At 30.1% G+C, this 17416-nt stretch overlaps 1 protein-coding gene across 1 annotated transcript in view; it reads left to right on the top strand.

The window, feature by feature from the left end:
* The window catches only part of LOC107437684 (protein madd-4), a gene marked incomplete in the record, with an annotated part of 287088 nt that overhangs the window by 245156 nt on the left and 24516 nt on the right, over window positions 1–17416 (top strand). Inside the window, 6 exon segments of the mRNA XM_071184129.1 lie at window positions 6652–6784; window positions 7978–8185; window positions 9920–10246; window positions 11454–11655; window positions 11878–12099; window positions 13073–13237. Coding sequence (XP_071040230.1) covers window positions 6652–6784; window positions 7978–8185; window positions 9920–10246; window positions 11454–11655; window positions 11878–12099; window positions 13073–13237 — 1257 coding nt within the window.

Below are 17416 nucleotides of genomic sequence, written 5' to 3'. Positions count from 1 at the left end.
AATTTATTTATTAATATTTGTTAATAAAACGTGCTTAAAAACTATTCATTAAATATACGATTTTTTTTAAGAAAAAGGTTTGAATATTTTTTCAAAAGCATTAGTTTTGAAACAATAATACATTGTTTGCTACATTCGTTATTTCAGGTAAAATTAAAAATTGTTTAGAGGACAAAATTGTATAGACAAATTGTAAAATAAATTGTATAGACAATAAAATATTTTTGTATCATCCTTTGCTCTTGGTCAATATTAAAAATAGTTTAGAAATAATACCTTTTTTGAATCATTCGTTCGTCTTGGCAAAATTAAAAATACTTAAGAAACAATATTAAATTATTTGAATCATTCGATGTTCTTGGTAAAATAAAAAATTGTTCAGAGGAAATTTTTTTAAAAAAACTAAAATTGAACAAAAGACCATTTTTGAATCATTCTTTGTCCTTGATAAAATTTAAAATTGCTTAGAGACAATAATACATTTCATAAATCATCCTCATTCTTGATAAAAATTAAAAATTGTTTAACAATAATACACTTTTTGAATCATCCGTTTTCTTTAAAAATTTTTTTTAATTTTCTGGAAACAATAATACATTTCTTGAATTATTTTTTTTAATCATCTATTTTTCTTGGTAAAAATAAAAATTATTTAGGAACAATAGAACATTTTTTGAATAATTCATTGTTCTTGATAAAATTAAAAATTATTTAGGAACAATAGAACATATTTTTAATCATTCTTTGTTACGGATAAAATAAAGTTAACTTTAGCATGTTACTGATATTTATATTGAAATAGTGAAACAAATGACCACTAACACCAGTTTTTAACAGAAATCTCTTTTAAAAGTACATTTAAATTTTTTTCGGAGTTTTACTTTATTAACCCACCAATTTTTGAATGTTAGTATCTTGGCACAATTCTACCCCATGCCAAGGGGAAACTGTCTCACTTTTTTTGGGGAAAAAAAGTCAGAATTAGTTATAATTTTTATAATAGAATCAAACGTTTGTTGATTTTATTTCTTACCGAGAAGATGTTTTTGTAAAATGTTAATAACAGGAGTGTATATTTAAGAAAACATTGAAAATAGATACAAACGTATCCCCCGTTTCATTAAAAGTTTAATAAATATGAAAATTTATATATTTCAAAAATTATGCATGTTTTTGTAAACATTAATTACATAAAAATGACGCTAACTGGAAAAATATTAAATATCAAGATAGAAGAGATAGACAGATGAGAAAAATTTATAAATAAACTCACATTAATACAAATCTTTTCTTTTAAAGTAATATATAAACTGTAAACAGCTTCGTAAATTTTCGTAATCATGGTGAAAGACTTCTAGAGAATACAAATAAAGAATCTATAATAAATCTCCAAAAACTTTTATTTTACCTTAAGCAAAATGCAAGCATATAAAATGTAATATTTATTCTTTTTTTATAATGTGTTTACACCACTTTTACAAAATACTGTAGTTCAGTCTCTATTACTTTCGCATTTTGCAAAAAAAGTGTTGTTACACAGAGCTGCGAACTTCTTCAGTGCCATCATTTGGTTAATTTGAGTCGTAAATACGTGATCAGCGAATTAAATTTGAACTCCTTCTCAGAAAAACTACTTGACTAATAAAATATACATGGATCAACTTACCATTCAAAATTTCCCACCGGCATTCTAAAAGAAGCATTCTTACTTTTCTCACCAGTTATTTATAAAATAAATAAAATTTTTATTCCTGATAACTCAACTGGTTGCAAAATGAGCAATAAAAAGCAAACGATAATATAAAGACGATATTAATAAACATGAAGCAGACGATAATTGGGAATATTTCTTTAAAGCTGCTGTGGAATGCTTAAAGAAATTAAAGCTTCCTCCATACATATTTTGTAGTATAAGAATTATAATTCAAGTATGTAAAGCGTAGAATATCGCTCAATAACTATTTTGTAGACCAAATTTTTTACATGCTCTATTTTAATCAAAAATAATGTTTAAATGTGAGAAAAGAAGCAGAGTTTTTTGAGAAAACCATTCTATATATGGTGAAGTTTCTAAGGCGTTCGTTTTCCAGTTTTCAATTTTAAACATTTCTTTGGGAATAAAATAAAAATAAAACCCAAGAAGACATTTTTGTGTAAGGAATTGCTGAATAGTTAGTAATCTTGGCAAAAGGTGAAAGTAAACTTTACCATTTTTCTCATAACTTTACTAAAGCATAAAAATGGTTAAAAACATGTCGTTATAAAGCCATATCTTTTGACCAGATAAAACGTCATTTTCAATAACATTACTATAATTAAGCACAGGGTACTACATATGTTTAAAGAGACAAGAGGCTTTGCATTTTTTACATGAGTTCTACCTTTTTCCAAAACAGTAACATTTTTACTATTGGCCAAATAATATTAAATAAACTATTATATGCTATTTATATTTGATATTTTGAATGTATATGTTACCGCCATAGCGTAGTAATGAATTATTCTTTAGATTGTCTAGCCAATGTGCAGATTAAGCAGGGTTATCTTTTAAAGTGCCGAAAAATATATTCATTTCTCAAATTATCTAGGTAATTTGCAAACTACATAGATAATCTGCATATATTATCTTCCAGGCATTCGTTTAAGTGAAAATAAGATTTTTATTGGAACAGCAGCAACGTCTCTGTACTCCTAATTTAACATAATGTTATTAAGTTTATCTAAAACCTCAAGTTACTATAAACAAACAATCAACACATCAATTGAGAGAATCATAAATCACTTTAAAAACTATAATACTAAGAATCGAACGGTTTAAAATATTATTACAATTAAGAAAATTATCATAATGTCATTTATTTGCTTTTCAATATTTAAAGAATCAAGTCAATACAATCAAATAATAGACAAATTAGTTGTTGGAATGAGATTTACAGATGAAAGATTTACAGATTGAGACAGACAGATTTTGAGATTTACAGATTTAAAATGAAATTTGTTAGCAACGATACAGATACAGTTAATGTGCGCCTTACCTTGATGAATCGCGGAAGACTTTTGATTCCGCACTTTAACGATCACTCTAGCTAATTTGAAGGTTATCTAAGTAATGTGCATAGGAACGGCTTTCGAGCTTTTGCGGTAACATATACATTGACCAGAAACAATAAATATTCTTGTTCCGTTTTCATTTAGGATGATTTGAATTCATGTAACAGAGATCCATCAATTTTACGTCGAAAATACGCATGGTTTACCTTTGACTTTTACTAAGCAATCGTAAAGTTTACGTCAACGAATCATAGAAAAAAATGGTTATTCAAAAAATGAAAATAAAAATTGACGTAAATAAATTTGTTTATTTTGCGAATACATTATAACCCACTTTTTACAAGGCAAAAATTGTTGCATATTTACGTCAGAAGTACCTCAAAATAAATGCTGATACGCCGAAATATATCAAAAAATTGTTATCCAAAAAAAGCAAAACTCGCGTAAAAAATATACGTAAGCAAACTTTTTTTATTTAGCGAATATATTATAAACCACTTTTTACTAAGTAAGAATGAGCATGTTATTTTTACATATTATTCACATCAAAATTTACGGAAGTTTGAATGTCGAATCATTCCGAAAATGATAACAAAAAACGGAAAATTTACGTAAATATATGCTCAAACAAATTTGTTTATTTTGCGAATATTTTAAAATCACTTTTTACTTGGTGAGAATGAGTACGTTATTTTTACATATTATTTACGTCAACAGTACGTCAGAATTTACGGAAGTTGAAACGTCAAATAATAGCAGAAAGTGGTTTTCCGAAAAACAAAACATTTAAATATATACGTAAACAAATTCGTTCTTCCTTTCGTATATTTTACCAAGCACTTTTTACAAAGTTGAAATTATTAAGTTTTTTTTTACGTATTATTTACGTCAGCAGTAAGTTAAAATTTACATAAGTTGAAACGTCAAATTCTAGTAAAAAGTGACATAAACATGTTTTTTTTTTAATTGCATAGCAATTGCATCTTTATCAATAGACGTTTTAAACTGTATGTTAACGAAACTATTTGAAAAGAATATACCTAACTTCGTGGAAATATATTAATGAGTAAAAATTAATGAATAATTCATTCCTTTAATTTATATTAGGACGTAAGGAAATTTCGTTATACGATGTTTTGTTTATTTCTAACACGAAAACAACAGTAGACGATATTGTATTTTTAAATTGTATTACCTTAGACTACATAAACATGTGTTTTTAATTGTATAGCAATTGCATCATTATGTAGACGTTTTAAACTATATATCAACGAAACTATTTTAAAAAAGAAACTTCGAGGAAATAAACATACCGAAAGTTAATGAATAAAATATTCTTTAATAAACTTTTGATTTGTGTTGGAACATAATTAAACTTCAGTATACGATTTTTTTTTTGTATATTTCTTATACGAAAATAAGAGTACAAGATGTTTTTTTATGACATTTTTACATTACACTACATAAACAAGTGTTTTTAATTATATAACAATTGCATCATTACGAATAGACGTTTTAAATTACATATCAACGAAACTATTTTAAAAAAGAAACTTCGAGGAAATAAACATACCAAAAGTTAATGAATGAAATATTCTTTAATAAACCTTTAATTTGCTTCAGAACGTAATGAAACTTCAGTATATGATTTTTTTTGTATATTTCTAATACAAAAATAACAGTACAAGATGTTTTTTTATAACTGTTTTACATTACACTACATAAACCTTTTTTTAATAGTTATATTACAATTGCATCATCATGAATAGACGTTATAAGTTACATGTCAACGAAACAGTTAGAAAAAAATACGTAACTACAAGAAAATACACATACTAAAAATTGATGAATAAACATTGCTTTTATAAACCTTTTCATTTGATTTCGAACATAATGAAACTTCATTATACTATGACGTTTCATAACATTCCATGTCCAAGCGCGAAAATTATATTTAAGTTTCGAATCGAAATACATGATAGAAATTTTTTTAAAAATTAATTCGAAATAGGGTCATTATTCATTAACAAACCGAAATTTAGTACCTATTAACTGCATTTAAGACAAGTATTCTAAGTATAATTAATTTTCGTCAAGCGCTAATAAAAACTATACATTAAATTACACTGTTCTATCTTTCTTGAAACTGTTCCAAATTTTACCACTTAGTTATTCCGTTGCTCTTTATAAAATGAAGAGTGTTATCGGAGATAATAAAAAAAAAGGAGATAAGAACAGATTCTTACTTCATCTATTAAATGATTAGTTTGCTATAATCAATTAGTTGTAACTATTAACTGAAGCTATAATTATAAAAAAAAAATCAAACTAAATGTATTTGGAGTAAAAGTGATGGATGAGTTTTTTTTTTCTTCCCATAACCTTTTCTTTTTTAAAAGGACTGACACAGAAATTTTTTTTGTATTTGCAGTTTTTAAATTTTGTTCTAGAAATAATGGCGTTTTTTTTTCTTTTGAGTCCATTGTTTGTTATAACTTTGAAGAAATTTTTTGTCTAAATGTGAAGTTTTTTATTAGTGTTTAAAATTTTGGAGACTGTTGACCATATTATTGTTCCAAATTCGTTGCAACCTTAAATATTCTATTATTATCTCGCTGTTCTATCTGTACTTGTGTTGTTTGGGCGACATCGATTTATCTATGTAGTCAGGGGTCTGTTTAGAAGAAATTTGGGTCCGTTAACGGACCCTTCACAAAATATTTTAACCTAAAAACAGACCCTGCATACAATAATTTATCTTTTAATTGGACCCTTCACAAATTTGTTTATCTTCGTTATCGTTTTGTTAATCGAATAAACCCTTCCCAGGAAAGAAGGGGGGGAAAGACAAATGCAAACGAACTAAGTTTTGTCTTTGGCAGAAGCTTCTTCCTTTATTTGTCCGAAATGAATATTCTGCTTTCAGCAGTATAGGCTAAATACCAAATATTTGAATGTTGCATCTCTAATTTAGTAGCAGCAATTGCTGTTTATTTTTTAAAATTAATTTTTTTTAATTATAATTCTACAGTGCTGAGCATAATCTTGTATGTCATTACAATTTAAAAACTCATTGAAAAAGTGTTTTTGCAATAACAGGACTCTATTTGCACAAATTCACAAAAGCGGACCCTGGTAGAAAGAATGTGACTTAACGTTTATTTTATATTCACGAATTGCGAGTAATTTTTTCACAATTTTACAAAAACGGACCTTTCACAAAATGTCTGGACAGACCCCTGTTAGTGCCCGCGATAACTGATTATTAGAAAAGTTTGATACATTACGAAGTTGTTTTTTTATGGAGAAAAAAAAACAGAACGAAATTTGTTTCCTCGAAGAAGTAATTTCGTCATTTTGACAAAAGTTTTGCTCTGAGCATATTCCATTGTAACGGTTTCGTCAAAAACGAAGGAATTTTCATGAAATTAGAGCATTTATTTCTTACAGTAAAATACTTTGTTGAATTTCAACATAAAGTACCTGTCTCCCTGCAAACTTTTTTGTTGTTTAAATGCATGCACGCATTAAAATACTACTTAGTATAAATATATGTTAATATGCAATGTAATATGTTTAAACAATTTTCTTGGTTCTTAGGTACTAGAGAATCAGTTATTCAGTGCATCCGAGACCATGATCAAGCTGTAGTGAAAGCGACTCAGTGTGACATTACAAAAAAACCAGACGCAATAACACAAACCTGTAACGACCATCCGTGCCCTCCCAAGTGAGTTTACTTTTATATTTATAATTAAATTTGAAAAAAAACCATAGCTTTTCTCATTATCAAGGTATACAATTTTAATTTTTATCGATGTAGTTCGTATAAATCGAAAATGATACGTAATTGCGTAATGTAAACAAAACGTAATACACATTTACCCGCTCAATACTTAACTGCAACCTGATTCCATATGAAATGTCAGCATTGAATAATAATAACTGCATTTCATTAACCATCAGAAATTTTTGAAATCGCTAGGACTTAATACACACCTCAACACGTTTATACTACTAAATTAAATTTTAAAGTATACTTACGGGGGAATATTCAGGAATCTCTGATTTGCGAAAAGTTTGATCTTAAAACAATAATCAATTAATAATTATTCATTAAGTAGTCAACAATAAATAAATATTTATCAAATAGTCAATAATTAATCAACTATTAATTCATACGAAATAATATATTTAAACATCAAAACGCGCAGAAGCATATTGGTTATGGTGGTACTTAGGGAATCATTTGCATCAGTGAATACGCTACTACTCTTTACATATTTAATTAAAAATTATATCATGCAAAATTTTTACGTGCGTTCTTTCATTTTTAATTTTAATAAAATTTTGGGTTCACGGCTATTGAAATTAAACTCCGTTGCCTTGTAATTTCGAACCCCACTCAGAAGAAAAGGGGAACTCTTGGGTAATGCATTGCCTTCATGGAGAACTTGTCGATGGAATAAACCCCAGTTTGCGTTACATTTCGAGAAAATTACCCGTTGGTAAGCAGGGCTGGATTACCCATTAGGGCAGACTAGGCCATGGCCTAGGGCCCCCTTTAAAATGGATTTTTCGAAAATAAATTTAAAAAAATTAAGAAAAACAATGATTTTTCAAAATGTTATGATTATTTTTTAGTTCTAATTTAATAAAATTAAGTAAAATTTAATTTATTATTATTTATTTTAATTTTAAAAATGCTTTCTTAAAGGAAACGATAGATAAATACTTTTATATTTGAATAAATAAAAAGTATACGAGAAAAAAAATTAATCTAAGGGCCCCAAAAATTTGAATGGACTAGGGCCCCGCTTACGCTTAATCCGGCCCTGGTGGTACGCTCAACGGCAAAGTGATCCTAACCCTAGTTCTGTTCATCACTGAGAATATTTTACGTTAAAACTGTGATCGGTGCGAACTGGAAGTGGAATTCGAATCGACCAGCCAACGCTGGGATTCGAACCTGGTTCACNCCAGGAAAGTACAGTGCCTTCACGAAGTTCTAAGGGGAGCGGCCAACACTCTTGTTGTCGAAGACAGCAACTGCCCTCAGCCGCCGCCCTTAGAAAAGCAATTTTGCAATGTGTTCGAGTGTCCATCCCAATGGAAAACGGATCCTTGGTCAAAGGTAAAACTTGAAAATCGTTTAAGATACAGCTTTGAATTTGAGCTTTTTTTTTTCTGTATAATAACTAGACATTGTGTTAAGCTAACTAGATCTTTTTCATTATTATCTATTCAGATCAGGGTTTCTTAAGCTCTTTGGAATAGAGACCCCACAATGTTTACGTAAATTTTGTGGAACCCCATGAGCATTGCGCAAATCAAACACCTGCGAAACTGTCCAGTTTCGCACTGTTGTCAGTGAACTGGTCAGTGCAATTTAGTTAAACTGTTAGTTTCTTCACTTGTACTGTAATTGCTGTTTTATGGCTTTAATTTTAATTTTGACATAGAACAGTGTTTCCCAAAGTGTGGTAACGTACCCCGAGGGGACAGTTTAGCGGGGGTACGCTCTCTTATACGAAATATCTTACAACAAATGAAAATTTTATAAATTTTATTTACAAAGCTTGCCATAAAAATTTACGATTACGTATTTTTCTATTGGCTATGTTTTGAAATGTTAATAGTTAGCAATTCGTGGTGTCAACAGCCAGTTGTGATTTTTAACTTTTGTGCAATTTTTTTATAGCAAAAAACATATTCATTTTTTTATTAATGGTACACAGCGCTACGAAAAATTTAGAAAGGGTACACAAAAGTAATAAGTTTGGGAAACACTGACATAGAACATTGTGAAATTTTAAATAAAAATTACAAATTTAAAAATATAATAATAATAAATAAGTTAAATTACTTGGGAATATTCGGATACATTCTGTAAAAGTATTTTGTGATTGTAAAAACTATAATGATAAATTAAATTAATATCAAAATTGTTAAAAATTTTGGGGGAGCCCTGCAGCAGGTTCTGAGACCCCATTTGGGATCGTGATCCACAGTTTAAGAAACTCTTGAGATATTTATAATCAAACTGAACGATAGAGCCTAGAATTCAAGCCTTTTTTTCATGCATTATGTATGTAATGGAATTTTCTAACTATTTTTATGTAATTAATTTAGGTATTTGGTAATTAAACCAAATGAAAAAGTTTTGAATTTGAGCCTTTTCTTACGTATGTATGTGCTTTGTTAGTTTTATAGGACTTTTTTTATTAACAATTTAGATGTATGGTAACCAAACCGAATGAAAAGAACTTTGAATTTGATCATTTTCTATGTATGGACGTGCAATGTTAGCCTGATTGATCTTCTTTTTTTATTATCAATTTAGATGTATAGTAACCAAACTGAGTGAATGAGCTTGGATTTCCACATTTTTTTTTATGTATGGACGTGCAATGCTAGTTTTATAGGTCTTCTTTTTTATTATCATATTAGACGTATGGTAATTAAACCTAATAAAAGAACTCGGAGCATTTTTGATATATGGACGTGCAACGTTAGTTTTATAAGTTTTTTTATTATCAATTTAGATGTATGGTAACCAAACCGAATAAAAAAGCTCTGAATTTGAGCATCATTATCAACAGTTTTTTTAAAAATCGTTTAAAGATTTTATATTTTAGAAAAGAGTAACTACATGTTTTTAAAAGTGACCACTGTTAAAAATCCTACAACCAACCATTGGCCATGAGACAAAATTTCCCAATTTTGCCTTATATTTTTAACGATAATAGGAAGAATGAATGAATGATTTGAAAAATACATTTACTTGTTTCTAATATTTCAACTTGTGTGTAAAATTAAACGAATCTATCCCATTTATTAAGATACGTTCTTTCTTCTTCTCATTCAGTGCTCCAGAAGTTGTGGAGGAGGTGTAAAAATACGTAAGATACGTTGTATGAAGGAAAAAGCCTTTGGACAAGTTGTAGAATTAGCTCCATCACAGTGCACCAAGCATCGTCCAAAAACCCAAAAAACTTGCAACACTAAACCATGTCCAGAGGGTGTAGACATTGTTCCATCTCACGGTAGCTACATTCAACAACATCCTCAGCGAAGAGTTTTTCTCAAAGTGGGTGGAAGAGCGGTTGTTTTTGCTGAAACGAACCTCAAAATCCGATGCCCCAGTAAAAATGGCAACAAGACGAACATTCAGTGGCTTAAGGATGATGCACAGGTGATTTAAAATTTATTGAGCTCGTTTATTAATTGTCCTGATATGACGAGATTTCGGGTATAAGGTGGAAATATTTAATTAATTAATTCAATGTTAAAATACTTACGCAAAGCCCTAATATTACGAACATAACTCGGATCTAATGAGATAGATCACCGCAAACTATTCTTTGATTAGCCGTGAGAGAATGCAAACTTTTCCAGAACCATTCATAGTTTCTGATAATGTGTTTCGTGCTATGCATATGTTGTTGTCCAATAAATGATTTTCGAAAGTCAAAAGACAAAAAAACTTTCTAATTTATGTAAATAAAAGGTTAAAAGAAGTATGCCGTTTTATACATTTACTAATATTTTTTTGTTTTATTAAGCTTTAACTTTTGATAATCTCACTTAGATTTAACGAGCTGTAGCTCTATTGTAACGTTCTTCCTTTCAAACTCGCCTCGTGAGTTTGAAAGCTTCTTAACCTTATGACGCAGATGGGAAACCGGTGTCCTTTTTATATATTTTTTAAAATTCTAATTACAAACAAAAAAATATTTTGGTATTTTTTAATTATAAAAAACAGTCTAATAGTTACTAAAAAATTCTATTTAGTCATCGGTATTATATTTGTACTAAAATATAAAATCCATAAGAAGTAGTTTCAAATTTTTTATTTTATTTACATTCAACAATTTATCAATAATTAATTTTGTAAATAAAAGAAATTGTAATGATGAATAACTATTTCTCTTAGATCTAAATAACTGTAAATTAGTGCAAATTTAAAAAAATCATTGTTTAGAAGATTTTACCTAATTTATAGCTTAATTAATCTTGACATAAATTAATACAAGATAATGAAAAAAGTATGGAAAATATGCTTAATAAAAATTTTACGTCAAAGGATAACACCTAGACCCACTTGCATTTTATATGTGAGACTTGTAAATAATGTCCACAATCACGATAGTTAAAATCTACCGCCATATAGTGACGTTCTAAGTAAATATTCATTTGAAACTTTAAGGCATAAAACCAAGTCGATAACCTTTCCCAAGTAACACCAATAATTTTTATTGCACGTATGTGAAATAATTTATTGAGAATTAATGATGTCTGATGTTTTTTATTAGATGCGGGCATAAAAAAATCTTCATAGTAATACGAGTCGTATTTTATGCCTTAGGATTAAAAATTGAAATTGGTAATTTTGTTTTCAGATTAAATCTACCAAACGTTTAAAAGTGTCCATGAAAGGGGCTCTGAGAATCAGAAGGATCAACCTAAAGGACAGTGGAAAATACACGTGCTCATCTGGATCTTCAAAAGCAGATATATTCATCACAGTGAAGCCACTGCCACCTGGTGTCCCACGAATCGATGAAGACAGAACTGTTGAAAGCTTGCAACCGTCCACAGCAGGTGACGAACTTTACAAGAAAATATCTCATTTTAGTTTTAAATGTGAATGAAATAAATACTTAAAACTGTGAAATTATAAGATAATCAATAATCAAATTTCACAATAATAAAATTGTGAAATTATAAGATAATCGCATAAATGTGACCATGGTCCTAAAGGGGTCAAAATTGATGGCAAATTTATAACTATATGCGTTTTCTCATTTTTCCGATGCCTTTCAGGTCCTAAAGATAGAACGATGGAAGAAAGATTCAGCCATGAAAAAAGACCTCCGACAAACAGCAATAAGAATTATCATACAATCGTATCGAATAAAAATAAAGTTATTCCATCCAACAAAGGAGAAATTGGCAACAGCGTTGAAGATACTTTCGAAGACACACGAAAACAGTTTCATTATAAACCAAATTCAAGAAACAATCAAGACAGTCATCAAGATTTCAGTAAGTTATAAACAAAAGTAAAAACATAATGTAATGAAACATAGTGGAATTAAAAACAAAAATATTAAAAATATATTTATAATTATTTATAGGAAAAAGGAAACTCAATTATTTGAGAAACTAATGTATCAGTCTATGCATTGAAAAGTCAGTGTTCCTTCAAATCAAATATTTTCGTTAACAAAATCGAATAAAATACCATAAAATTTAGCTGATCGAGTCTATAATAGGTTTTAATTAAATTAATTTTAATTTAAGATTTTGGATGCCTGATACACACAAACAATCAGGGAAAGGTCTGAACTGGCTCCTTCAATATATCTAAGTAGTGAGCAACAATGTTCAGTCTTTCTAGTGTTAACTGTTGTTTAAAAACATTAGTATTTTATTTTACAAAAATGAGAAAATAAATAAACTATGTAAAACATCTTTATTATTATAAGACAATAAACCACTACTTTTTCATAAAAAAAGTGGCATTTTTTCAAAGGGAGGCTGTACTACAAGAATGGGGTAATTCTAAGATTGCGGAGGTCAAGTTTGGTGTTATTATAGTTCTTTTTTGAAACATCAAACATTTCTAATTTTATTTTTGCGATCTGTTGTGATTTTTTTGCAGATATCTCTATTTTGAGCAATCTGTATCCCATTTTAATTTTGCAAATACAGAGCCATCTGCGAAACAAAAATCTGTCTGATACTTATTTTCTGGAGAATCCAAATCTGCAATAAAATAAAAGGGATTCCTACTTTAAATTTTAAAGTTTTAGTACAACTCCAAGAGGAAAGGTTTTGGGTCGAGTTCGATAGTATAAAATGCATCTGTTGAAAATAAATCACAAGTGAGCTTTGAAATTTTTGACTCCATAAGCGTCAGAGGTTTAGACTTTTTGGAAACTCCTGTATATTTTTGACAATTTTTTTAAAAAAAAACATTTATTACAATATTGTTAAGATAGAAAACATTTTTCAGATAATAAGGCTAAGTACTCATCTACGGAAAACTCTGGTATTGAGGTCAGTACTACTGGAAGAGTGCCTCTTTATATGCAAGTTCGAAGCACCAGCAAACCTCTAATAAATCCAGCACCCACAGTGAAAGTTATGGTTAAACCCTTGGATTCAGATGAGCTAAATCACAACAGGTAAAGTAATAATAAACTGTTTATAAATTAGTTTAAGTATTTATCCACAAAATCTTCCGCAGATCGTAAAGACACGGCTCCCAGTAGAACACCGAAGTCAAGTATCACTGGCAGCGGTCAGTAAGCGGTAGGGAGACCACTTTGATCTGCCTGCGTAGGGACAGAGAGTGTGCGGCATCGGTCCTCGCTCAACTATTCTACCGTAAAGAGCTCGTCTTCGCGCGCAAGTGGTCGGGCTACCAAAGCAGAGGATAAAAATTGCGATGGCATGTCTTCGGATCCAGACCATCGCCAAACGCACATTGCGCAGCTCTAGGGTGACGCAAATAAAGTACCTACCTACCTTAAAAAAATGCCTAAAACAGATTATAAATTGAATATACATAACTTAAGAGCAACTGATCTTCCTAGCTAATGTGCGGCTTTTAGTATTTACCTGTAACCATAGTTGGCAAAATTCATGGTTTTCTTTAAAGAAAAATCGAGAAATTTAAATTTATTACATTAAAATCAGATTTTTTTAAATTTATTTAAAAATTTTTTTGTTTATCTTTAATAGCCAAATCATGTGATTAAAACTTATAAACAGTATTATTTAAAAACAATAATATAGCTAAAATAGCTGATAATTCGAACTCAAATGTTTTAAATATTATATTTTTAATTATTAGAAATTTATCACCAATGTGAGGCAATTAGACAAATATCCAATGAAGAGTAAAATAAGTTAGATCAGAATTCATTAAAAGAAGAAAAAAATTACTGCCAGTTTCTCTGGGCAGAACAAGTACTTTATCAATATTGGTAAACACTAATGTGTTTACATGTTTAAGTGTTTGCATGTTTTACAAGCACTTAAAGTATTCAAAAAATAACATAAAACTAAATGGGATAGTTGAAATACGTTAAGTCTCGGTAAATAGTTTCTTTTTTCTTTTTACATGAAACTAATGGAAAATTATAACTTAACAGTTTAACATTACTCTTATCCGCTTTTAGTTTATTATTTGATTTATTTATTAGTCTATTTTAAAATAATTTACCATTTCATTGTTCCTTCAGAGAAAACCTTCATTATCAATGAAATCAGAGTTTAAAGAGAATCATACCCTAAAGAATATAATCATAAAAGTATTTTCGACTTAATGATTTATTAAAAAAGTAAATGGGTTTAAAACAGTGATTTAATTTAAAAAAATCACAGTTTATTTAAATCAATGATAATTAAAAAAATAAAGTAACTTAAATCGCAATTTTTTTCCCAGTAGAAAACCGAAGTCAAGCATCACTGTATGCGGTCAGTAAGCGGGTGGGTGACCACCTTGATCAGCCAGCGTAGGAGCCGAGGGAGCGCGGTATCGGTCCTCGTTAAACTGTTCAACCGTAAAGTTCTCAACTTCGCGCGCAGGTCGTCAGGCTACCAAAGCAGAGGAGCCCTCCCCTCTGCACAGGATCAAAATTGCGATGTCATGTCATCGGATCATCCTCAGGGATGTTTCCCAGACCGTCGCCAATAGCCTATAGTGCAGCTCTAGTACGACGTAAATAATATACCTACCTACCTTAATCATGATTTAAATCATGCCCTGCCTGTATCATTAAAGTTTTTATCCTGATTTAGAAAAAAAGGAGACGGTTTTCAGGAAATAATATGAGAAGTTTTTCTGAAAACCCCACACCTTTCTACATTTTAGTATGGAACCAATTTTCAAAAATTTTATTTTCCTTTGAATCTTGTAATCCTATATCAATACAGTTGGGACTGGTTAAAAGCAGAATATGAATCATGCTATTTAGTTCGTTTACATCATATTAAATTCATGTGACAGTTTGTTAATGCAGTTAACGTTTTAAACTAACCACTTAAAATTTAAGTAATAAATGCATTTTAAATTATACGATCTTAAGATATCTCGATGATTATACTTTAATCTGAATTATATAAACAAAAGAAAACACTATTTCAACTAATTTTATGATAAAAAGTGTATTTTAGTTTTAACCCTTTGACGCAAATGGGACACTAGCGTCTTTTTTGTATATTTTTCTGGCAGACGCTCAAATTACAAGCGAAAATATATTTTGGTATTTTTCAATTATAAAAAACAGTCTAATAGTTACTAAAAAAATCTGCTAGATTTTCTGCTAGGAATTATTTTTTACTAAAATATAAAATCCAAAAACAGTATTCTGAAAAAATTGTGAAAAAAAGTAGTTGAAATTTTGATGAAAAGTACTGGAAATTTGTAAACTTTAGAAATTCCAGTGATGAATAACTGTTTCTTTCAGGTTATAAATAAATGCAAATAAGTACAAATTTAAAAAATCATTGTTTGGAAGAGAGCCGCGTTTGGATGATTTTGCTTTTAATGCTGAAAAAGACACAAGTGTTTCATGTTGTGTTTCATAACCATAAAATTATTAAAATGCTAAATATAATATTTTCACATATTTTGACCTAAATTAATACAAAATAATGAAAAGAGTATGAAAAATATGTTTGATAAAAATTCTGAGTCAGAGAGTTAAAATGTCAGTACCTCTAACCAGCTTATGTTTGGTTAAAAAAAATTGAGGTTAGATAATGTGTTTGGTATTAAGTTTTTTTTACGTATGTATATATCGGTTTCTCCAAAATAATAATTTTAAAAAAACACTTTCGAAATTATTACGGCTTTACATATATATACTGCCCAAAACAATTAAAGGATATAGTAAGTCTTGTATAAAATTACGGTATAAGCAAATTTTTTGGAAAAGCAGGCTGAAGATCAGGATAAGGAAGTACAACGCCCTATAAAGATCTTTATTTAACGCCAACGGCTTGGAGACACCGAAATATAAATGCAACTTTTCTGCAACAGCACCTTCGCTCTGTTACTGGTACTACAGTTTCGATACTAACTGACCGAAACCACCTCCACTCTGTAGGTCTTTATGTTCGCCGACCAATGGTGCGTGTTAAGTTAACAGTAAGGCACCGTCAAGCAAGCAGGGAGTGGGCAACAAAGCATGGGAACTGGAGGAGAAATTAATAGCGCAATGTTCCTTTCTCTGACGAGTCCAGTTTTTCTGTCCGTCCTCATAATAGGCGTATTTTCATTTGGAGAGAACGTGGCACTAGAAACAATCCTGCGTTCGTGCACGAAAATGTAAGATTTGGAGGTGGAGGAGAGACGGTCTATGCTGACAACTCCATTGATGGGTGCACCAATCTCCATTCGAAATGGAACTCTAACTGAGATATTGAGAGGAGATCCTGAAACCTATTTCTCCTTTATACCTACTAGTCCTTTACGCTGCAGGAATTGGGGATGACTTTATGTTAATGGACGATAATTGCAGGCGACATCGTGCCAATTTGGTGAATGATTTCCTTTTGGAGGAAGGGATCATACCATGGATAGGCCAGCATGTTCTCCAGACATGAACCCAATCAAGCATGTTTTAGGCAGGCGAATTGCTGGACGCCTACCAACTCCACAAACTCTCCAAGAAGAGCCGCGATGGCTGACGGGATAGAGCGCTGGCTTTCCAATGGAGCGAAACGAGTTCGAATCCTAGTCAATACGAATTCCGCATCCGGCTTGCATCGACCATAGTGCTGACGTGAAATATCCGCAGTGGTAGACTGATCATGAGTAAGAGTCCCCTTGCCGTCAGGCTAACCGTGGGTGGTTCTCGTAGTCTTCCTTTCCATGTAACGCAAATGCGGGTTAGTTCCATCAAAAAGTCCTCCACGAGGGCAAATTTCTCCCAATACTTGATCCAGGAAGTTCTCTTGTCTTCTGGAATAGGTTCAAAAATACAAGGCTACGGAAATGAACATTACTAGTCGTAAACCCAAAAAATTGGGTCGTCTTTTCAACGACGGTTATAAAAAAAAACTCTCCAAGAACTGGAAAGAGCTCTTCTTTTAAAGAAACAACTTTTTTTTAATTTGTTTTACTCATTTGCAAAAACGCTGTTTTTTTCCTTTTGTACCCAAATGCCCAATAAAACTCCTTTTTTTTCCTGCCAAACAAATGTCATTTTTATCTTATATAACCTACTACATCTGTCGATAATGTATCAATCATTCAAATAATTCTCCAGGTGCAAGATCAACCCACAACATCAATAACCTTTAATTGCTGTGAGCAGTGCATATATATATATATATATATACACAA

Source organism: Parasteatoda tepidariorum, chromosome 8, assembly GCF_043381705.1.
Source record: "Parasteatoda tepidariorum isolate YZ-2023 chromosome 8, CAS_Ptep_4.0, whole genome shotgun sequence".
Lineage (NCBI taxonomy): Eukaryota > Metazoa > Arthropoda > Arachnida > Araneae > Theridiidae > Parasteatoda > Parasteatoda tepidariorum.
Note: the sequence above shows the minus strand (reverse complement) of the source record. Positions and strands in the feature narration are given on the sequence as shown.